The sequence below is a fragment of the Nycticebus coucang genome, chromosome 18, assembly GCF_027406575.1.
Source record: "Nycticebus coucang isolate mNycCou1 chromosome 18, mNycCou1.pri, whole genome shotgun sequence".
Taxonomy (NCBI): Eukaryota; Metazoa; Chordata; class Mammalia; order Primates; family Lorisidae; genus Nycticebus; species Nycticebus coucang.
Window position 1 is genome coordinate 30,728,603 of NC_069797.1, and position 25,161 is coordinate 30,753,763.

At 39.8% G+C, this 25,161-nt stretch overlaps 1 protein-coding gene across 1 annotated transcript in view; it reads right to left on the bottom strand.

The window, feature by feature from the left end:
• Positions 1–25,161, bottom strand: part of CPD (carboxypeptidase D) — an 87,920-nt gene that overhangs the window by 22,770 nt on the left and 39,989 nt on the right. Inside the window, exons 5-11 of the mRNA XM_053570867.1 lie at positions 20,115–20,464; positions 19,306–19,497; positions 17,524–17,691; positions 9,690–9,799; positions 4,823–4,925; positions 4,220–4,362; positions 2,054–2,223 (exon numbers count right to left, since the gene is read on the bottom strand). Of these exons, the coding sequence (XP_053426842.1) occupies positions 2,054–2,223; positions 4,220–4,362; positions 4,823–4,925; positions 9,690–9,799; positions 17,524–17,691; positions 19,306–19,497; positions 20,115–20,464 (1,236 nt within the window). The remainder of the gene's footprint in view (positions 1–2,053; positions 2,224–4,219; positions 4,363–4,822; positions 4,926–9,689; positions 9,800–17,523; positions 17,692–19,305; positions 19,498–20,114; positions 20,465–25,161) is intronic.

Here is a 25,161-nt window from a genome sequence, read left to right on the forward strand (position 1 = left end):
TCACTTGTCTGCCCTCAGGGTATGTGGGTAGGAAAGTTTGAAAGGTTCCCACCTAGGACATTCTCTACCAAACATACCACTCTGGTCCTACTTCTCAGATCCCCTGCTGCTTTAGTTTACCTAATATTCTGCCAAAATGGAAAATAACAGAACAGACTTCATTACTCATTAGTGTGAGGTTCTAACCACCGGTTTATGTATCACTAGATATTTGAAAACCATTTTTACAAAGGTAATAACAGTAAGTGTTTTCATGTATTTGCCCTTTCTTCAAGGGGTGTGCAAACTTAACTCTTTAGAAAGAAGCTGGTTAGTAGGGGTACAGGCAAATGTCCTGTGGTAACATCTATACTTATCAAAACATAAAAAAGAAAACTACAAGATGGGGTGGCGCCTGTGGCTCAGTGAGTAGGGCGCCAGCCCCATATGCCGAGGGTGGCGGGTTCAAACCCAGCCCCGGCCAAACTGCAACAAAAAATAGCCGGGCGTTGTGGCGGGCGCCTGTAGTCCCAGCTGCTCGGGAGGCTGAGGCAAGAGAATCACGTAAGCCCAAGAGTTAGAGGTTGCTGTGAGCTGTGTGACGCCACGGCACTCTACCTGAGGGCGGTACAGTGATACTCTGTCTCTACAAAAAAAAAAAAAGAAAACTACAAGATGGTAAAAATAAGTTTCTAATTAAACAGTCAGTTGGTTACAATTCTAAGCTGTTCATAAATTCTTCCCCCCCAAAAGGTTGTAAGTTCATTTTCTCTTTCTTTATAAATAAATCTGTATGGAAAGAAACTCTGTGAAAAAGATCAAAATGGCCACAGAGAGCTGACAATAAGAACAAAACTGCACTGAAGCAATAAGGCAAATGTGCAACCATTAAAAAAACATTAGTGTCAGCTCAGCGCTTATAGCTCAGCGGCTAGGGCGCCAGCCGCGTACACTGGGGCTGTAGAGTTCGAATCCGGCCCAGGCCTGCTAAACAACAATGACAACCACAACAAAAAAACTGCCAGGCGTTGTGGCGGGCGCCTGTAGTCCCAGCTACTTGGGAGGCTGAGGCAAGAGAATTGCTTAAGCTCAAGTGTTTCAGGTTGCTCTGAGCTGTGACACCACGGCACTCTACAAGGGCAACATAGTGAGACTCTGTTTCAAAAAAAAAAAAAAAAATTAGTATCTGTGAGAGAGTTTAAAAAAAAAATTTTTTTTACAGATGGGTCTCACTATATATTGCCCAGGCTGGTCTCAAAATCCGACCCTCAAGCAATTCTCCCACCTTTGCCTCCCAAAGTGCTACCAAGTATGAGCCACAGTTCCCAACCTAAAAGAGCTTTAAAGGCTTTATAAAAGGGTACAAATGTAAAGTAGCAGCATTTATTGGACAACATGACTAGAAGTATGCAGCAAAACAGGAGTGTTTGTTCTGTTTTGTTTGGTTTGCCAACTATTAGTTGTTTCCCAGAACTGTTAACCACTAGTGACGGAAATCACTCATGGCTTTTTATCTGTGGACACTGTGGACAGGGGACAAGCAATCAGAAAAGAGGAGGGTTAAAAAAAGTCACTCTCGGGCGGCGCCTATGGCTCAGTCGGTGGGGCGCCGGCCCAATATACCGAGGGTGGCAGGTTCAAACCCGGCCCCGGCCGAACTGCAACCAAAAAAAAAAAAAAAAAAAATAGCTGGGCATTGTGGCGGGTGCCTATAGTCCCAGCTACTCGGGAGGCTGAGGCAAGAGAATTGCTTGGGCCCAGGAGTTGGAGGTTGCTGTGAGCTGTGTGAGGCCACGGCACTCTACCGAGGGCCATAAAGTGAGACTCTGTCTCTACAAAAAAAAAAAAAGTCACTCTCCAAAGTGCATAATTTGACATATTTCTTACACTGGACAGGTTGTGTACTCGCTCTGTCACTAGAGGAGAGTTAAAGGTGTACCCAGCTCTAAATTACATAGCATTAAATTCAAGGTTGCTTAGTGGACTCTCTGAGACTTTCTGGTAATTATCCTTCAGAAGAAAGTCATGTGTGTCTTATCCTCAAGCACTCAATTCAAAGCATTCAGTTACTCACCCTCGAGCTGATGCTGTGATTTTGTAAGTTCCGGGAACCAAAAGACGCCAGTAATCTCCACTTTTGTAAGTAGTTACTGGGTGATTAATTTCGGCAACACTAATGGTGGCATTTAATATGCCTCTGCCATCTGTGGCATCCAGGACAAATCCTTTGACACCCTGATGAACCTGGATAAAGTACAAGGACATCCAGATTTTAATAGTAAAGACCATCATGTGAGTATTTTGGGAGCTCATATCCAAAACAACAGATTGTTAATAATGCAAACAAATGGAACAAATAGGATTTAGGAGTTCAGAATAAAGTTAAATGTAAATGCTCATTAAAAAAATTACTGTATGTTATCTTCTGAAGGCTAATTTTTCATAGGCTAAATTTGTCTTTATCATGAGGAATACATAAATAACACTGTTTAAACTTAAGCTTATGACTTACGCTTAATAACACTGTTTAAACTTAAACTTATGACTTCAGAATACAGAACATTCTATAAGAAAATAGGCCTAGCCTCTTTCAAAAAGGAAATGTCCCTTTTTAAAAAATAAAAAACAGAAGGACTGTTCTAGATTAAAAAGAGTAAAAGGAGATATAATCAAATACAATGCCTGAATCTTGACTAGATCCTGGTCCTAAAATAGAACTATAAAATTACATTTGAGGAAAAAGTGTGGAAATTTGAATACAGATTAGGCATTAGGTAATATTAGGAAATTACTATTAATTTTCTTAGGTGAAATAATAGCATTTGGGGATAGCATATAGGAGAATATTATTTTTTAAGCGATAGATGCTGAGGCTCAGCACCTGTATCACAGTGGTTACAGTGCCAGCCACAAAAACCGAAGTTGGCAGATTTGAACCCCACCCGGGCTTGCTAACCAACAATGACAACTGTAACAAAAAATAGCCAGGTGTTGTGGCAGGTGCCTGTAGTCCCAGCTACTTGGGAGGCTGATGCAAGAGAATCGCTTGAGCCTAAGAGTTTGAGGTGAGCTGTGAACTGTGATGCCATGGCACTCTACGGAGGGTGACATAGTGAGACTCTGTCTCAAAAAAAAAAAAAAAAAAAGAGATAGATGCTGAAACATTTTAAGGATAAGATACCACAATACCTGTAAATTATATTGAAATAGTTTAGCCAAAAAATGTGTGTGTGTATATAAGTAAAATTTACATAAGAATAAAACAAAGCAAAATGTTAAAAATGTTATATGTAGGTATAGGAATATTTATTGACTAATCATATCTTTTCTGTATGTTTAAAATTTTTCGGAATAAAATATTTTTAAATATTAGTAAAAATTCACAGCCTTTAATGCCATACTACTCAGGGGAAAAAAATACAGAAATGTGCTGGCACAAAGTATTAGTCAGATTATCCTAATTAACAATTAGCATATTTCTTACAGTTTTTACCTACTGGCCAATGTGCATATCCAAACAAGAAGAAATTAATAATTTCATAGTAAATCACTGGCAATAAAAGGAAAAAAACATTTACTCCACAGTCCCTCTATTATTTGACAAATGCTTTTGTGTGTAACCAATTAATGTTGGCCTTTTATAAAGACAGGGTAAAAACTGACCACTAACTATTAAGAGCAAAAAAAAAAACATCACGCTGGGCACAGTGGCTCACATCTGTAATCCTAACACTTTGGGAGGCCAAGGCGAGTGGAATACTGGAACTCAAGAGTTTGAGACCAGCTAGAGCAAGAGTGAGACCCCACCTCTAATAAAAAACAGAAAAACTAGCCAAGCATTCTGGTAGGTGCCTGTAGTCCCAGCTACTTGGGAGGCTGAGGCAAGAGGCTCACTTGAACCAGGAGTTTGAGGTTGTTGTGAGCTATTATGCCACAACACTCTATCTAGGGAAACAGAGACTCAGTCTCAAAATAAAGAGCAAAACATCACCACCCTGTTTATACAAATTCAGGAAATTTCTAGATAAATATGCTAAACAAATTAGAAGAATATAATTAAGTTGAAATTCAAAAAAGTGTTGTCTAAAAATCACTGAATAAGAGCCACTTGTGTGGTGCCCCATGATTGCATTAATGTACACAGCTACGATTTAATAATAAAAAAAAAGAAAGCCACTTATACACATGAAAAACTCCTTGCTTTTCAGAGAAATTACATACTTCACTTCCAAATAGTTACCTGTTTCATAAACTGGATTAGAGATCTTCGATTCTGTTCCCAATATTTTGGCAGATCCTTCTCAAATGGATATTTCACACAACCTAGTTCAATAGTTACTTCAAAGCAATTAGTTTGCAAATAGTTCCAGTCCTGCATACCTCCTAAAGGATAAAAAGTTAAAAATTAGTCATGCTGAAGAAGTTCTAAACAGGTCAGATCCTCAAAAGTAAGCAGTATTCCTAGTAAAAAGCTAAATTCATCTTATATCATCTCTGAATGAAAAAAATAATGCATTCATGTGAGGGCTCTTAGATGCTTATGATACAGGCAAAACATCTTTAGTTTCATATTCAAGAAGAATTCAAATGTGAGGTTCTTTGTAATAGCCAGAAGTAAAATATAACAATTTAATTAAGTTTTAGTGCACTATTCTTACTCAAAACTCAAAGCACACCAAATGTATTAATAAAAGTAGTTGGAAAGATTTGAATGTTTTAAACTATTTAAACAACATTTTAAAAGAACAATTCTTCCTGAGAATTAGAAGAACAGTAAGTAGTACCATCCACAGGCATGAAAAAGACATCAAGTTGTAAGGTCTTGGTATAAAACCATCTTTACCTGGGACGTTATACCAATTAGCTCCATTTGTTATTCCATGAGGAAAATATTCATTAGGGTACATACTCTTGCAAGGTCTACCTTGAAACATCTGGGAATTTTCCTGGAAACAAAAAGAATCTCCATTTGCATTTGTTTGTACTGGCATTTTGATGCAGAAGAATATAGGAAAACAGCAGAGTAGGCAGGACACAGTGGCTCACAGCCTTAATCCTGGCGCTCTGGGAGGCTGAGGTGGGAGTACTGCTTGAGCTCAAGAGTGTGAGGCCAGCCTGAGCAAGAGCAAGAGCCTGTGTCTACTAGAAACAGAAAACCTAGCTGGGCATCCAGGTGTACACCTGCTGCAGTCCCAGCTACTCAAGAAGCTGCTCAGAAGTTTGAGCCCAGCTGCAGTGAGCTACAAAGACGCCCCTGTACTCTATCCAGGTCAGAGTGAGACTCTGTCTCAAAAAAAAGAAGAAGCAGCAGAAGAAGAAAATATCAACCTAGAGATTGCCAATCATTTAATGTTTTGGTGTATAACTTTTAGGCCTCTTTTTTTTTTTTTTTTTTTGCCTATACGGTATATGAACACAGAATGGATGCCCAACCCTCAGTCTTCTTTAGGTTCTCAAAGACCATTTATATAATTCGCAGACACACAGTTCACCCACTTAAAGTGTATAATTAGATGGCATTCAGAATTCACTGAGTTGTGCAGCCATCACCACAGATAACTTGAGAAACCTTGGGCCCATGAGCATTCTCCATGTCCCCCCAACCTCACCCCAAGCCCCAGGCAACCACCAATCTACTTTCTGTCTCTCTAGATTTGCCAGCTCTGGATATAACACATCAATGGATTCACACAATGTGTGTCTCTTGTGAATTCTTTCACTTAACATAATGTTTTCAAGGTTCATTCGAGTTGTACCATGTAGCAGGACTTTATTCCTTTCTACGGCTGGATAATATTCCATTATATGATTTTGTTTGTTCATCAGTTTGTTTACTTATTCATCAGTTGATGAGCATTTGGGTCATTTCCATTTCGGGATGTTAGGAAGTATGCTTCCATGAACATTCATGAACAAGTTTTTGTGTGGACGTATGCCTTCATTTGTCATGGTATATACCTAGAGTGGAATTACTGGGTTATACTGTAATTCTAACATTTTGAGGAACTGCCAGACTGTTTTCCAAAGCAGTTATACCATTCACCTTTTTTCACCAGGAATGTATATAAGAGGGTTCCAATTTCTCCACATCCTTGCCAACATGTATGTTCTCTTTGTTAAGTATAGCCACACTGCTGGGTAAAAAGTGGTACCTTCCTGTGGTTTTCATTTGCATGTCTCTGATGATGTTGGGAATCTGTTCATGTGCTTTTTGGCCATTTGTCTATCTTCTTTAAAAAATGTCTATTCAGAGTCTTTGCCCATTTTCAGCTGGATTATTTATCTTATTATTTAGCTGTAGAGTTTTCTTTATATATTCTAGATTTAAATCCTTTATCAGATATAATTATGATTTATAAAAAATTTCTCTTATTCTATGGGTTATCTTTCTAATTCCTTGACATTATCTGTTATGGGTTGAATTACATCCTCCATAAAAGATATGCTGAAGTCTTAACCTGCCCCCTTCAAAGCCCTTGGTACCTGAGAATGTGATCTTACTTGGAAGTAATTTATTTATAGAGGTAATCAAGTTAAAATGAGGTGATTAGGGTGAACCCTAATCCAATATGGACATAAAGACACAGGGAAATAATCATGTGAAGATGAAGGATTGGAATGATGCATTTAGAAGCCAATGAGGGTCAAGTTTGCTGGCAAAGTACCAGAAGCTAGGAAGAAACAAGCAATGATTCTCCCACCTGTTTCAGAGGGAACATAACCCTGCTGATGCCTTTGATTTTGGGCTTCTGGCCTCTAGAACTGTGAGACAATACATTTCTGTTGTCTTAGGCCACCCAGTTTGTGGAACTATGTTATAGCAGATCCAGAAAACTAATAGTTTCCTTTGCAATAAGCAAGCTTTTAATTCTGATGATGTCTAATGTAACAATCACTTTTTGTCATTTGTGCTTTTGATGACATACCTAGAAAACCAAAATCATAAAGATTTATGTTTTTTTCTAAGAGTTTTATAGTTTTAGCTCCTAATTTAAGTATAAACCTAAACCATTTTGAGCCAATTTTCAGGTATATTGTGAAGAAGGGATCTAGATTTATTCTTTTGCATATGAATATCCAGTTGTCTCAGAACCATTTGTGGAAAAGACTATTCTTTGCCCTCTGAATTGTCCTGGCATACTTGTCAAAAAAAAAAAAAAAAAGATAATCAATGTAAGGGTTTATTTCTGGATTCTCAATTCTATCTCATTGATCTATATGTCCATTCTTATGCCACATGCTCTTAAATTACTATAGCTTTGTAATAAATTTGCAATTTGGAAACCTGAGTTCCCTAACTCCTGTTCTTCATTCCAGAGATCATTCTGTCTTTTTCTTTCTTGAATCCTATCAAATTTTCTTTTATTACCTCCCTTTTTCTTTTCTGTTTTTATTATATGATTATATATGATATAATTTTGACTGAGTTAAGATAATTTTTCATATTCTTTTTTTTTTTTTTTGCAGTTTTTGGCGAGGGCTGGGTTTGAACCCACCACCTCCGGCATATGGGGCCAGTGCCCTACTCTCTTGAGCCACAGGCGCTGCCCAATTTTTCATATTCTTAATGTGTGTTTGGATATATTTAATCTGTCTGGAGTGCTATCTTGCACTTTTCTTCTGCTTCTTTTCAGTTTTTTTTTTTTTTGAAACAGTCTCAAGCTGTCACACTTGGTACAATGCCGTGGCATCACAGTTCACAGCAACCTCAAACTCTTGGGCTTAAGCGATTCTCTTGCCTCAGCCTCCCAAGTAGCTGAGACTACAGGCACCTGCCACAACACCTGGCTATTTTTTTGTTGTAGTTGTCCTTATTGTTTAGCTGACCCGGGCCAGGTTGGAACCCGCCAGCCTCAGTATATGTGGCTGGTGCTGTAAGCACTGTGAGGCTCCAAGCCTCTTTTTCAGTTTTTACTAGTGGTAGGGTTTCCTCCCTTTTTTTTTTTTTTTTGAGACAGTCTCACTTTCTTGCCCCCGGTAGAGTGCTGTGGCGTCATAGCTCACAGCAACCTCAAACTCTTGGGCTTAAGCGATTCTCTTGCCTCAGCCTCTCAAGTAGCTGGGACTACCAGCGCCTGCCACAGCACCCAGCTATTTTTGTTGTTGTTGTTGCAATGGTCATTGTTGTCTAGCTGGCCCAGGCTGGGTTCAAATCCACCAGCTTGGGTGTATGTGGCTGGTGCCCTACCCACTGAGCTACGGACGCTGCTGCGTTTCCTGGCTTTATATGTGTAAAATTTCATTTCCTGGTTTTCTACATGGACTTCATTTTCCTCTTGTTCATTTTTATGACATTAGGTTATTTTACTTGATTCCTAGCTAAATAGTGCCCTTTTCTGTCAGTCTAGCATAGTCCAGGCACTTCAGTGTGGATATTTCATTTGCTGATTTGCCTCAGTGGTAAAAGCAGAGTTGTTGTGAGTGCTCTGATATTAGTTTTCTTCTGCCTGGTAAAACTACATTTTCCTCCTCTTTTTTTCTTTTCTCCTTTCACTATCTAATTGCCGAAGGACATTTCTTCATTTCTTTTTGCCTTTTTTCCCTCCTCCAGAAGCTATGAGTTTGAAAGATTTCCCTTTAAAGTCCCCTCTCCTTCTAAATTGTGCTTATTCCTTTAAATCACACCAGATCCTTTAAGTTGTGAGTATTTTGAAATCTCTTCCCTGTATTCCAGAGCTCGCATCTGAAGAGTTCAGTTACTTATTTATTATTTTTAGATTCAGGGCGTATGTATGTGATTCATGGCAATGAGTCCAAATCACCTTAAGGCCTGCCTTCCCCAGTTTCCCTTTCTTAAAAGCCTTAGACCAGAGATTAGCGATTTCTTCTTCTGTAAAAGGGCCAGATAGTAAAAATTTTAGGCATTACAGATCTGTAAAGTCTCTGGTGCAACTACTGAACTCAGCCTTTTGCATCTATTAAGATATTCACAGGATTTTTCTTCTTTCATTGGTTAATATGGTAAATTATACTGATGAATTTTGAAATGTTGAAAGAGAATGCAGACACACACAATATGTAAAATACGGCTGTGGGTCAATAACATTTTATTTACAAAAACAGATGGTACGGCTGGGAGCAGTGGCTCACGCCTGTAATCCTAGCAGTCTGGGAGGCGTGGATTGTCCTGAGATCACAGGTTCAAGACCAGCCTGAACAAAAGTGAGAACCCATCTCTAAAAAAAACTAAAAATAGCCAGGTGTTATGTTAGGCACCTGTAGTTCCAGCTACTCAGGAAGCGGAGGCAAGAGAATCACTTGAGCCCAAGACTTTGAGTTTGTTGTGACTTATGACGCCACAGCACTCTACTGAAGATGACAAAGTGAGACTTTGTCTCAAAAAAAAACAAAACAAAAACCAGATGGTAGACGGTAGGCTAGATTTGGCCCCAGAGCTATACTTCATCAACCTCCTACCTTTAGCTTACTTTACTGGGTTTATAACCTTAGTATTTATCATATGAAATAAACTAGCATGCATATATGCCAGGTACCATGCTAAAAACATAGACAAAAGCTAATGGAGAAAGACAGATAGTTATGTTCAAAAGTGAGGTAGGAAACAGGAGAAAAAGCCCCAATGCTGACTGACAGGAGTCACGAGAGGCATAACCAAGAGAGCACTTGCCCTGACTCTGGTAGGATTTAAGGTATTTTTATAAATGAAATAATTAATTTTGTATACAGCTTGTGTTTAAACGTAAGCCTACCTTGGAATAAGAAAGTGCTAGCTGTTGAAATACAGCATCATCTGGTGATTTACTGTACGTGGCAACTCCTTGTTCATCATCATCAAAAGGGTAGTTAACCACCAAAGAACCTACAAGGGAAAAGAGGAAAATGTAACATGTTATGTGTTTCAAGATGGACCATTAGCTTTTCAGTCATGTGAATAAGCTTTTCGAAATATTGGCAGAGAAGGAAAACCATTAAAATTTGCCAAGGTGAATTTCCTCAATAGAAATAAAACATATACTCATTTTCTCAATAGAAGATCAAAATAGGTTAAGTGAGAAAATAAATAGCTATGCAAGACACCTAAAGGTTATCTTAACTAGAAAAGTCTTGGGAATTTACCTGAATTTACAGGTCAAATTTATAAATCAGAGCTGGAACTAGAAGTATATAGGTATAATATAAACAATTTTACTTTTATAATATTTAGGATCAGAAAAATTGTGTGAAATTTGATTTTTTTATAGTAAAATTCAGATATATTTAAGGTCATGGAATTTTAAAATAAGAAGAAAGGCTAGGTAAGGTGGTATGTGCCTACAGTCACAACTACTCTGAGGCTGAGGCAGAAGGATTGCTTGAGCCCAGGAGTTCAAGGCCATAGTGTGCTATGCACTATGACCGTGCCTATGAATAGCCACTGCATGCCAGCCTAGGCCACAAAGTGATACTGTCTCTAAAAAATAAATTAAATAGGCGGCGCCTGTGGCTCAGTCGGTGGGGCGCCGGCCCCATATACCGAGGGTGGCGGGTTCAGACCCGGCCCCGGCCGAACTGCAACCAAAAAATAGCCGGGCGTTGTGGTGGGCACCTATAGTCCCAGCTGCTCGGGAGGCTGAGGCAGGAGAATCGCTTAAGCCCAGAACTTGGAGGTTGCTGTGAGCTGTGTGAGGCCACGGCACTCTACCCAGGGCCATAAAGTGACACTCTGTCTCTACAAAAAAAAATAAATTAATTAAATAAAATTAAATAATTAAACAAGGAGAAACTCATGAGGTACAACTGATCTATCTTCCTTATTTCTCAGATGTAGAATCTAAAACAGAGAGGCTAAAATTAAAATGTCTTATGGATATGAGAAGTAGCCTTAACCCACTAAAATACCCACTAAATATTTATCTTACATTCATATTAGCATTATTCAGAATTTTTAATGCTCTCCATTAGAAAACAATGCTACTATTTTATAGTCATATTAGAAATTATTCAACTGGAGTTAATCATTTAACTTTTCACAACCTAAGGTAAGGAAAATGATGTTGCCAGGTGTGGTGGTGCTTGCCTGTAACTTAAGAAGCTGAGAGGGGAAGATTTGCTTGAGCCCAGGAGTTCAAGACCAGCCTGCACCATATAGCAAAAAGACCCTGTCTCATGTTTAAAGAACAAAAACAAAAACAAAAAAAGTAATGCTTTTCAATATATAAATGATATCAACTCTCTTCATGGTAATTAGAGTGCTTCTCAGGCAAAAGCCACACACCACTATTCCCCATCATAGGATTGAATCCTTTATTCTCTATAAGTCATATTACTTTCATTTATCCATCTGTTCACTTATTCTACCTTCCACTGAGCCTTTCATCTTTGCCCTTTTTTATCATACCGCTTCATGGGAATGGAAGTAATGAACCACATGCAACTTTTGAATTCAGATGAAACAATCCGATAATAAAAATACCAGCAAACATTCCCAGAAAAAAAAAAAAGAGAAAAACTATGTTCATTCTATCCTCAAAATAGTGCTAACAAGAACAAGTATGTTTCAATACCTCCTCATACCCAAATTTAATTTCTCAAAAACATTTCATTTCATCCAGGATACATGACCCATGTCTAAAAATTCAAACAGAAAAAAGTCAGCATCAACTTCTATTTAATATGAGGTCTAAAAGATGAGTCACAAACTCAGGCTGGAAAAAGTGCTACGCACCTCACTGCTGCACGTCACTACAGTCACCTTCAAAGTGCTGCCCTCGGGAAGCCATGCACTGATGCCACTGCCTAGTCTACCCTCCAAAGCAATTTTGGAACTTTTTCTGGAATGACCATCAGAGCTGTTGTCATATGTCAAAACACACAACAATAATGAATGCCACTCAGCAAGACACCACCACACGTCGACACAATACGCTGTGAGACACTGATATACCAAGGTTACGAGAACTTACCACAGTGTTTGTGCAGGGCTGCCAGTGTAAGCACACAGTGGCAAGTTTACAAACTTAATTGTCAGATGTCATATGATGACAGCTATGATGGTCATTCCAGAAAAACAATTCCAAAACTGCTTTAAAGGGAGACTAAGAACTAGCATAGGTGAATGTCTCCCCAAGGGGAGTACTTGGAAGGTGACCATAGTGATATTCAACAGTGAGGTATGTAGCACTTTTTCTAGGATGAGTTTGTGAACTTAATCATCAGACTTTGTACAGTCTTTCAAATGGCTAATTTTCTAAAGTTTCCCACAAAAGTCATAGAAGACTTAAAGTCCTTCTACCAAATAGCCTATCTCCAAAATAATTAGTACCAACACCAAAAGGGCAATGAGCAACAAAAGAAGAAAAAATTAAAATTAAAAACTTTTAGGCATCAAAAGGCATTATTAAGAAAGAAAAAAAGATAACCTACAGAATGGGAGAAAATATTTGCAAACCAGCTATTAAAGGTATAGTATTAAGAATATGTTTTTAGAAAAACCTCTTACACCTCCACACAAAAAGACAAAAACCAAATTAAAAATTGGGCAAAAGACATGAACAGGTATTTCTCCAAAGAAAATATACAGATGGCCAGCAAGCACATGAAAAGATGCCCAACGTCATCAGTCATCAGGTACATGCAAATCAAAACCACAATGGAGTACCACTTCTTAGCCACTAGGATGGCTATCATTTTAAAATACAAAATAAGTGCTGGCAAGGCCATGGAGAAATTTGAACCCTCATACATTGCTGGTAGGGATGTAAAATGGCTCAGTCCCTGTAGAAAACCAGTTCTTCAAAAAGCTAAACATGGAATTATCATATTATTATTATTTTTGAGATAGAGTCTCAAGCTGTCACCCTGGGTAGAGTGCCGTGGCATCACAGCTTACAGCAACCTCAAACTCCTGGGCTTAAGCAATTCTCTTGCCTCAGCCTCCCAGGTAGCTGGAACTACAGGCACCTGCCACAATGCCTGGTTATTTTTGTTGTTGTTGTTGCAGTTGTCATTATTGTTTTAGCTGGCCCAGGCCAGGTTCGAACCCACCACCCTTGATATATGAGGTCAACGTCCTGCCGACTGAGCTACGAGTGCGGCTCAGGAATTATATGTTAATTCCACTCCTACGTAATACCAAAAAAATTAAAAACAGGGACTCAACTACTGGTATGCCAGTGTTCATAGCAGTATTGTACATAATAGTCAAAAAGTAGAAATAATCTAAATGTCCACCAATAAATAAGTGGATTAAAAAATGTATATACACATGCATGTATACATACATAAAAATATTAGCCACTGAAAGGAACAAAGTGCTGATATATGCTACACGCAAATGAACCTGAAAACATAATGTTATGTGAAAAAAGTCAGACACAAAAGGTCATTGTGTGATTCCATTTCTATGAAATATCCAGAAGAAATAAATCCATACAGAACAAAGATTGGTGGTTACCAGAAGAAGCTGAGGAAAGAGGGCAATTTTGGGAAGCAATTGTTTAGTATGTTTATTCTAGGGAAATAAAATATTTTGGAACAAGACAGAGGTGGCAGTTGCAAAACCTTGTGAATGTACTAAATGTCTCTGGAATTACATAAGCTTCACCTCAATAAAAAAAGTTAGTATCGGGCCGGGCGCGGTAGCTCACGCCTGTAATCCCAGCACTGTGGGAGGCTGGGAATCCCTTGAGCTCAGGACTTCGTGACTCGCCTGAGCGACAGTGAGACCCCGACTGGTGAAAAAAATGGAAAAACCCAGCAGGGCGCTGCGGAGAGCATCTGTAATCCCAGCGGCTTCAGGAGGCTGAGGCAGTGGGGTGCCCGCAGCCCGAGTCTTGAGGTTGTGGTGAGCTACCAGGCCCACTGCACTCCGCTCAGGGGCATAGGGTGGGACCCTGTCTCAACAACAACAACAAAAAAAGTTAGTATTGGGCAGCGCTTTTGGCTCAAAAGAGTAGGGTGCTGGCCCCATATACCAGAGGTGGTGGGTTCAAACCTGGCCCCGGCCAAAAACAGCAAAAAAACCCTTAGTATTGTAGTTTATAAAAAAGAATCTTGCTTTTCCCTATATTCTTTCAAAATCCTTCTAAGTTATTAAGTTGGCAGTAAAGGGGATCAGAAAATACCACTCCAAAGTATGTCACTTTGGCATATTAATTACTTTGAGCTAAAGGCAACTGAGACACAGAAGATGAAGGAAGGGCTCTCTGCCTTTCCTCTTTTTGCCTAAAGGGAGGCATAATTTCTCATGAGAAAGGTACCTTCCCAGCACCAGAAAGAAGAGAACATTCTCAGTATCAATGCCAAGATGAGTCTACACAAGCAAACCCTACCAAAATAACCCTTACCTTTCACTAGTTTCTCCCATATATTTCCACCACTTTACCAAATTTACCACCCTTAGAAGCCCATCCCTCTTTTCCTTTCTCTAGTCACTTTTCCATAATTTTCTGCCCTTTGTAAAAAGATCAGCTACCTCCCGAGTAGCTGTCTTTTGCCAACTTAATTCACATGCTCCAAATGCAGAACCTAAGAGGGTAAGGGAAAGTTTTTTCTTCCCTACAGCATACAAGAAATCCTCCTTTATATTTCTTTGCCAAGATTTCAAAACCCATTTAAGGACTTTAAAATGAGAAAACAAAATATGTCACAGAAAAAAAGATGTCTGCATGATTGAAGATGCCTAGCCCTCATGGTGCCAAGGTCTTGAGACCACATCTGTAAATCTATGACTTATCACGGGAATACAACTATTTTTAACTTTTTAGATTTAGCCAAAATGATATGTGACTTATTCAGAGAATATTTTTAATGCTCTAAATGGAAGTATTTTCTACCCAACATGGCATAAAATATTTAAAAAGAAAACAAAAACTTATTTTGTCAACCAGGGTGCTACTTCATTATTTCCTATCTGACTCTTGGGAACCGACTATGATTTTTGTTTTGTTTTTCTACAACTACTGCCAATCTTTTGAAGCAATTTTTAGGGAATCTTAATTTATTTCCTAAAACTAAAAATCCATAAATATGTACTGTCCTTCTAAAGTGGTCGTATACTCTACAGGCCATGAAATCTTAGCTATGATACTTCTTTTGGACATTCCAACAAACATTGACACTAAATTTCTTCCCTATTTTTCCTGGTGCTAACATTTGTCACTCTTTTTTTTTTAATTCACATACCACATAATTCACTTATATTTACAGGGTTACAGAACCGTTATTACTATACAGTTATAGAATTTTCATGACTCAAAAAGAAAAAAACCCTGCAGTTACTCTCTTCTTCCCTCCCTTCCCAGTAGTATCTATCCCATCCCAAGGCAACTATTATATCTACTCTGTTTTTATGGATTTTTCTATTTTGAACATTTTCTTTTTTTTTTTTGAGACAGCCTCAAGCTATCACCCTGGGTAGAGTGCAGTGGCATCACAGCTCACAGCAACCTCAAACTCCTGGGCTCAAGTGAGTCTCCTGCCTCCGCCTCCCAAGTAGCTGGGACTACAGGCGCCCGCCCCAACGCCCGGCTATTTTTTGGTTGCAGCCGTCATTGTTGTTTGGCAGGCCCAGGCTGGATTCGAACCCACCAGCTCAGGTGTATGTGGCTGGCGCCTTAGCCACTTGAGCCACAGTCGCCGAGCCTATTTTGAAGATTTTCTAAAAATAAAATCATACAATATGTGGTTTCTTGTGACTGGCTTCTGTCACTTAGCATAATGTTTTCAAGGTTTGTCTATGTTGCAGCATTATCAATATTTTGCCTTTTTTTTTTTTTTGAGACAAAGTCTCACTTTATCACCCTTAGTAGAGTGCTGTTGCGTCATAGCTCACAGCAACCTCAAACTCTTGGGCTCAAGTGATGCTCTTGCCTCAGCCTCCCGAGTAGCTGGGACTACAGGTGAATGCCACAACGTCTTGCTGTTTTCAGAGACTGGGTCTCACTCTGGCTCAGGTTGGTCTCCTCAACTCCTGAGCTCAGGCAATCCACCTGCCTAGGCCTCCCAGAGTGCTAGGATTACAGATGAGCCACCATGCCCAGCCTTTACTTCATTTCTTTTCATGCCAAATATCTCACTGTATGAATAAACCAAATTTCATTTATACATTCATCAGCTGATCATTATTTCGGTTGTTTCTAGGTTTTGATTATTATAAATAATGCTGAATGAACATTCATGCACACTGAACATTAATGAATATGTACACTATACATTGAATGAACATTTGTGTACAAGTGAGTTTTATATGTGGACATGTTTCAATTCTCTTGGGTACTGATAACTTCACTCATTCACAAAACCCTAGTTGGACACTGTGATAATTTTTTTTTTTTTTTGTAGAGACAGTCTCACTTTACGGCCCTCGGTAGAGTGCCGTGGCATCACACAGCTCACAGCAACCTCCAACTCCTGGGCTTAAGCGATTCTCTTGCCTCAGCCTCCCGAGTAGCTGGGACTACAGGCACCCGCCACAACACCCAGCTATTTTTTGATTGCAGTTCAGCTGGGGCCGGGTTTGAACCCGCCACCCTCGGTATATGGGGCCAGCGCCTTACCCACTGAGCCACAGGTGCCACCTGATAATTTTTTTTTTTTTGAAACAGAGTCTCACTTTGTCACCCTCAGTAGAGTGCCATGCCTTCACAGCTCACAGCAACCTCCAACTCTTGGGCTTAAGCGATTCTCTTGCCTCAGTCTCCCAAGTGGCTAGGACTACAGGCACCCATCACAACACCCAGCTATTTTTTTGTTGCAGTTGTCATTGTCGTTTGGCAGGCCCAGGCTGGGCTCGAACCCACCAGCCTCGGTGTATTTGTCTGGTGCCCTAACCACTTGAGCTACGGGCACCAAGCCTGTAATAATTTTTAATCAAACTCTTGAGCTGACCCATTCCTGCTCAATTGTATGGAGGTGTATAAGCTCAGAGACTACATGACAATGGGGCCACTTTGCTGCAGTTAACACATTAATTGCCACATGAGTTGTATTTAACTTATGCTTGTTGTGAAGCCTTATGAAGCATATATAACTCACATGTCTCATAACCTATCTAGACCTAATAAAACACTGTGGCACCAAGGAAAAAACTTTTTTTTTCTAGTGTGGCAATGTGTTGAAGATAAAGCAAGTAAAAGATAAGAGACTACCCAGATCTAAATTTACATAAAGGAATTTATTAAACTTTAGGGAAAAAATAAGACTAAACATTCAGATCTGTAATTGTTCAATTTTTATGAATAACAAAGATAGTGTTGTCAAGTTCCTAATGTGAAAGATAAATATAAAATATCTGAAGAAGTCTGAGAGGAGGAAGAGAAAGAGGGGAAGAATAGAGAAGAGGAAAAGAAGAAGAGAGGTGAAAGGGAAAGACGGAGGTGAGAGAAGAGAGGAGAAAGGGGGTGGAGACAACAGGAGGAAAAGAGAGAAAGAAAGGGGGGAAACAGCCAGGAAATTGGCCTAAAAAGTAATGCGAAAAGACCTTTAATGTTTTCTGCCATAGGATACTCATTTTAAGAAAGCTTAAGATGATAAACATAAAAAATTCCACTAGTGTTTCAAATGCTCATAACCAGAACTAATCAGTGAAATACAAAGTTGACATACCTCCGTGCAGGTTTGCTGACAGTACAAATGGATAGGACTTCATCCAACTCATTACAGCAATAGTTTCTGGTTGGGTAGGATCTGTGATCTGAACAAACTGGTCTGGAAAATTGCGATTCAGGTCAAAGTTATTGCTGTTATTTCTGCCAATGACACTTGTTGAATCTCCTGTATGACAAAGGATTGAAATTTAAGCCATTTTCACTTACATTTTAATCCAACTCATACTACTTCAGCTATCCTATCTCAAAGGTAAATATGAACACATGAACACATCAGGCTTCACAGTTATACTATGATTAAAACCTATCTTTCTTATATTGTGCATTTAAAAAAATTTGTCTCCAGATTTTCTGAACAGAGAGGTAAAACTATTTTCACCCTCTGGTCATGCTGTGAAAACAAAACAAATCCAATTGCGCAAAGTATATTAAAGCACTGCTCAACTGTCAATAATCCACATACAGTGGCATGATCATAATGTTGAGTAGGAATTACTCATCAGTGCAGGACTCTATACTTCTATCTGTACATATATAAAGCAAATTAAGACATGGTAAGAAAAAGACCAAAGAAAAAGAAGAAAACTGTGGTATGTTCATATTAAAATTATTACAAAAAAGTAAAGTTAGCAAGAATAGAGTTGGATGTTTAAACAGATAAGGTAGAAAGAGTTCAATTTAACTGTGCATATTTCATTTTAATAAAGAGTGGGAGCCCTACTATTGTCATAATGAGAAAAATTGCCAGTGAATGAAAAAATTGGCTCACATATGTAATCCTAGCACTTGAGGAGGCCAAATGGGAGGATTGCTTGAACTCAGGAATTGAAGATCATTCTGAGCAGAAGCAAGACCCTTGTCTCTGCTAAAAATAGAAAACTTAGCCAAGCATCATCATGGGCACCTGTAGTCCCAGCTACTCAGGAAGCTGAGGTAGGAGGATTGCTTGAGCCCAGGAGTTTGAGGTAGAGGTGAACTGGCCTGAGGCCATGGCACTCTATCCCAGGCAACAGAGCAAGACTCTGTGTCTCAAAACAAACAAAAAACCTGAATCACATGGCTCACTAGTAGTAATTATTTCCACCATTCTGAAAGGTTTGGGGAAGATGTAGCAGGGATTTGTGAAGCTAACAAAGAATGAGGTCCACAGGGAAAGAATCTGAATAATATGTATGCATATAAGGATTAGCTTGAGCCAATTTATTTGTTCAAGAGAGCCTCTAGGTACTAATGACCAGTTGATTCTTCCAGTGGTTAGGTCAGTAAGTCCTGTGACTGCATATCAGACTGTACTGCCTAGTTTACTCACAGCTAGCATTGCTTGCAAAGAATCGTGGGCTAGGAGAAGATGGATTTTTGCTCTTTTAGTATTCTGCATAAGGTGACCTGTGTAAACTGGCTCTCCTAGCCCTGGCTATATTGCCCCAGAAGAAATAGGCTTGCCCAGAGAAGGCAGAAGAATAGGAAATCAATAGTTTAGCAGGTTTAAAATGTACTAACTTCAAAAGACACCTGGTTTGATTTTTCACTTATGAAATAAGTTCCCAATATAAAAATTTAATAAGAAATACTATTAAAATGAAATAATTTTTTAAAATTATCCACAATTTTTAGTAAATATAAGTCATTACCAAGTGGAAAATGCCATTAAATATTAAACTTTATCACACAATCGTTGAATGGACTGGCCTATTTTATAAGAATACAAGAGCCAAACCCATGGTAAATTACAAGAAAAAAATAGGAAGAAATTCCAGGAAACAACCAGACTATACTTTACCTTCCTGGGACTTTTCATAGCCATCAGGATTCATGGATGGCATAAGGTGAATTCTAGTGCTACGAACCAAATCTGTGACTTCAGAGTCTGTTCCAAAGTTTTTACAAAGATATTCAATAAGGTTCAATAGCAGTTCTCTTCCAACCACTTCATTGCCATGCATATTTCCAATGTACTTAAATTCTGGTTCACCTGCAAATAAAATAATTATTTTTTATTTTTTTATTTTTTATTTGTTTTGGGCCGGGGTTGAGTTTGAACCCACCACCTTTGGCATATGGGGCTGGTGCCCTACTGCTTTGAGCCACAAGCACCGCCCAAACAAAATAATTAAATTGAAGACTTCTTTCTCTTTTCAATTATCATAGTCCTCTGTTTTTTTTTTCCCCAACACATATAAATCCTGAACAAAAAAATTTAAGGAGACATTTATTTTGCCAAAGGAAGAAGGAAAAACATTCACAAATCTCTTATCAAATAGCTTCCTTACTAATTAATACATACATTTGAGCATGCTCAAAGCATATATATGCCACATAATATGAAAATAAAAATACGATCAGCAAAAGAAATCTAATCTATTCACATGTTAAATATTTTCTCTAATATGGATTATCAAATGGATTTTTTTTTTCTTTTCTGAGAAAAGGGTTACATTTTCTTTCTTTCTCTTGTTTTAAATTTTAGTTAGGTTTTCTTAATTCCAATTATACATAGTACAGGTGACCTTTCTGGATGAAACATAGTAATATAGAAGTTTTGAGAGGCACTCCTGATTAATTAATTATGCATAAAACCATACCAATTACCTGGTTCATGGACACCTGGATTATCAGATATCTCCATCACATAAAGTTCTCTTGACTCTACTGATTTTCCCAATGAATAAAGGTGAGTGATGTTAGGATATTCATTCGCAAACCTTCTTAAGAAGATTTCCATATCAGGGAAATGGTGATGGTGAAAGTCTTTTGGCTGAATTGGTTGCTGAGAAGATGATGTTCCAGGAGGAATATTAGGTACAGCAACTGTGCTAGCAGTTGCCACAGCCTCAGTCGGGTCAGAGATTACTTTAGTTACAGTTGGCTGGAGGGAAAAATCCACCTCTATGGCTGGTCCTTCTTTCACCACTATATTACTAATAGTTGAGGGCATATACCTGAAAAAAAATTTGAAAAAGTAGATGGCTTAGAGTAGAAGACACACAATGCTTTAATTATGAATACCTAGCAGCCTTTTCATAGTCTTACACTTAGTGGTCTATAAAAACTCAAACTAAGGCCCAATACAATGGCTCAGGCCTGTAATCCTAGCTCTCTGGGAGGCTGAGGTGAGTGGACCACTTGAGCCCAGGAGTTCAAGGCCAATGAGCCACAGAAAGATACCATCTCTATTAAAAATAGAAAAACTAGCCAGGCGATGTGGTGGGTGTCTGTAATCCCAGCTATTTCGGAGGCTGAGGTAAGAGGATCACTTGAATCCAAGAGTTTGAGGTTGCCGTAAACTAGGCTGATGCCATAGCACTCAACCCCAGGACAACAGAGCAAGACTCTTGTCTCAAAAAACAAAACAAAACAAAACAAAAACAATAACAGACAGGCATGGTGGCTAACACCTGTAATCCTAGCACTCTGGGAGGCTGAAGCAAGTGGACTGCCTGACCTCAGAGGTTCGAGACCAGCCTGAGCCAGAGTGAGACCTTGTCTCTAAAAATAGCTGGGTGTTGTGGTAGTGCCTGTAGTTCCAGTTACTTGGGAGGCTGAGGCAAGAGAATGGCTTAAGCCCAAGAGTTTGAGGTTGCTGTGAGCTGTGACGCCATGGCACTCTACCAAGGGCAACAATGAGACTCTGTCTCAAAAAAACAAAAACAAAAAACCCTCAAACTACATGGATGTATAAATATAAGAGCTTTAGGATGTTTCCTCACAAATAATCAGACATAAAGTCTTTTTCTTTTTTTGAGACAGGGTCCTGCCCTGTTGCTCAAGCTAGAACTCAGTGGCATCATCATACCTCCCTGCAACTTCAAACTCCTGGCTTCAAGCAATCCTGTTGCCTCAGCCTCCCAAGTGGCTAGAACTATAGTTGTGCACCACCACACCCAGCTAATTTTTTATTTTTTTGTAGAGATAGGGTACCACTAGGTTGCTCAGGCTGATATTGAACTCTTGACTTCAAGCAATCCTCCCACCTCAGCCTCCCAAAGTTCTAAGCACTGTGCCTAGTCCAGATTACATCTTTAAGAACTATTTCTCTTACCAAATCTTCTCAGGTACTATACGCTAGAATGTTTATCAAGAAATTACATTCAAAGGAAAGAATACTGGAAGATACAAGCTGTTAATTCATTAGAATCATTGCTTTAATACTCAAAGAATGGGAGAATGTGAACGAGAACAGCCATTTGCTGCTGTGCCTGAGCAAGCACCAGCCATCCCTTAAAAAATCATTCATTTCATCTGCAGTGTCTACCTCCGTGTCTCTGACTAGGCCACTGGACAGCAACATCTGGCGCAGTGAGCAGGGTACGGCTGGACCCAACCTGGTTGACTGTCTACTGAATCTCCGGTCTCCGACCTTAAGATAAATGTTTACAGTTTTTAAAGAAGACATCATGGGAAGGTGGAGCAAGATGGTGGCCAAGTAACAGCTTCCCTGCAACTGGGCACGGTGAGTCTGGGGAGATAAGACTCCAGGCATTTCTGGCTGGTGGGATCTGCCTATAATCATCCCTTTCAGGATACAGGAAGTCAGCAAGGGACTTCTGGACCCCAAGAGGAGGACAAAAACAGTGGAAAACTGGCAAGTGGTTGCGTGTGTTCAATGGACCTAATCATGCCGGCAGCCATAAGTACAAGCAGCAGTGAGACTGCAAACCGGAAAGGCCTTACCTGTGAACTGTTTCAGTGTTTTTGGACTTGGCACTCAGTTGAACTTCCTTGGGGAGAGCTTAAGCAGGAGTGCAGAAAACTATGGGCATTGTCTAGGGCCCCAGACTGAGCCGCTGAGCCTGACAGAGCTAATAGTGTTCCACTTTGGGCTGCAGGGAGCCATTGTGAGAGAACTGCCCCAGCAAGCTCTGCCCTCAGGGTCGCAGAGCAAGGATTGGGCGGGAGCTAGTAACCTAGTGACTAAGCAGCCTAAAGGCGGGGACTGAGCTGCCTTACAGCCTTAACCCTCAGGGGCACAGTGAGACTGGTTTTGGCACACTGGAGCCTCGGGCTGTTGCCCTGGGTAGAGTGCCATGGCGTCACAGCTCATAGCAACTTCAAACTCCTGGGCTTGGCACCACCCGGACCTCCATAAGAGCTGCGCTATGACCCCAGACCTTCAACCCACACCTGCCGGGCCTCTGCATGTCCTGATCAGGAACTGCGGGAGCCGCGCAACCCTGCATCCTCCCTCCTGTACCCTCCCTTCCTCCACACTGGCCCGCTTGTCTGGCCAGGGACTCTGGTAGCCACGTGCCCTCTGGAGCCCTCCCTGCCTCGGAGCAGAGCCCTTCTCCTGGCCAGAGACTGCTGGAGACTTGGGCTCTCTGTGCCAAAGTCACTGGGTACTAGGCACTCCCAGAACCGTGCACACCACCTCTCACCCTATTGCTGGATCCAAGTGTGTCACACTCCAGAGCTGCTTCCACAACCAGAACTCCCTGGCTGGGACAGGCCCAGAGGAACTACACAGGGTCACTCCCTACAAAGATCCAGCAACAATAGAGTGATCCTGTTGGGGTCTAATCTTGGAGAGACACCTCCCCAACTCTGAGGACAGCCAGAGGCAACAGTGAAAAACAATCATGAGGCGAAATCAACAGAAAAACTCTGGCAATATGAATAATCAGAGAAGATCAACTCCCACAAGGATCAATGGGGCAGACACAGCACAAGATCCCATGCACAAACACATAGCTGAGATATCAGAAATCGAATTCAGAATCTGGATAGCAAATAAGATCAAATTAGAATTCCAAGCAGTAACGCAAAAGATATCTCAAGAATTCAACAAATTCAAAGACCAAATGACCGAAGATTTTGACACATTGAGACAAGAAGTTGCAGCCCTCAAAGATCTGAGAAATACACTAGAATCCCTCAGTAACAGAATGGAGCAAGCAGAAGAAAGGATTTCTGACATTGAAGACAAAGCTTTCGAATGCTCCCAAACTCTCAAAGTGGAAGAGAAATGGAGGAGAAAAACAGATCACTCTCTCAGAGAGCTCTGGGATAATTCGAAGAAAACCAATATTCGTCTTATAGGGTTCCCAGAAAACGACAAAGTGGCTTCACAAGGCACAGAGTCTCTTCTCCATGAGATTATGAAGGAGAACTTTCCAGACACGCCAAGAGATTCTGAAATTCAGATAGCAGACAGTTTCAGAACTCCAGCATGACTCAACCCAAATAAGACATCCCCCAGACACATCATAATCAATTTCACTAAAGTTAATATGAAGGAGAAAATTCTGAAAGCAGCCAGACAAAAGAAAACCATCACTTACAAGGGCAAGAATATTAGAATAACTGCAGATCTCTTTGCTGAAACCTTTCAAGCTAGAAGAGGATGGTCATCGACTTTAAATCTCCTAAAACAAAATAACTTTCAACCCAGCTACACTGAGTTTCATTTATGACGGAGAAATTAAATACTTCAATGACACTACATGTTGAAGAAATTTGCCACAAATAAACCAGCTCTCCACGATATTGTCAGACCTATCCTCCATAAAGACCAGTGTAATCCTCCACCACAAAAGTAAACCTACCCAGAAAATTTTGATCAAATTCCAACTTCCACAGTCACAAAAGGACTAAAAATGTCCACCAGACTCTCAAAAGGCTTATCAATATTCTCAATTAATGTGAATGGTTTAAATTGTCCTCTAAAGAGGCACAGGTTGGCTGACTGGATACAAAAACTCAAGCCAGATATCAGCTGCATACAAGAATTGCATCTTACAATAAAAGACAAATATAGACTCAAGGTGAAGGGATGGTCATCTATACTCCAGGCAAATGGGAAGCAGAAAAAAGCAGGCATTGCAAATCCTCTTCGCAGATGCAACAGGCTTTAAACCAACTGAAATAAGGAAGGATAAGGATGGACACTTCATTTTTGTTAAAGGTAGTACTCAATAGGATGAGATTTCAATAATTAATATTTTGCACCCAACCAGAACACACCTCAATTTATAAGAGAAACTCTAACAGACATGAGCAACTTGATTTCCTCTAGTTCCATAGTAGTTGGAGATTTTAACACCCCTTTAGCAGTGCTGGATAGATCCTCCAAAAAGAAGCTAAGCAAAGAAATTTTAGATTTAAACTTAACCATTCAACATCTAGACTTAACAGACATCTACAGAACATTTCATCCCAATAAAACTGAATACACATTCTCTCACCTGCCCACGGAACATACTCCAAAATCGATCACATCCTGGGCCACAAATCTAACCTCAGCAAATTTAAAAAAATAGAAATTATTCCTTGCATCTTCTCAGACCATCATGGAATAAAAGTTGAACTCAATAACAACAGGAACCTGCATACCCATACAAAAACATGGAAACTAAACAACCTTATGCTGAAGGATAGATGGGTTATAGATGAGATTAAGAAGGAAATCACCAATTTTTTGGAACAAAACAAGAATCAAGACACGAATTACCAGAACCTCTGGGATACTGCAAAGGCAGTCCTAGGAGGGAAATTTATAGCACTGCAAGCCTTCCTCAAGAAAACGGAAAGAGAGGAAGTTAATAACTTAATGGGACATCTCAAGCAACTGGAGAAGGAAGAACACTCCAATACCAAACCCAACAGAAGAAAAGAAAACCAAAATCAGAGCAGAATTAAA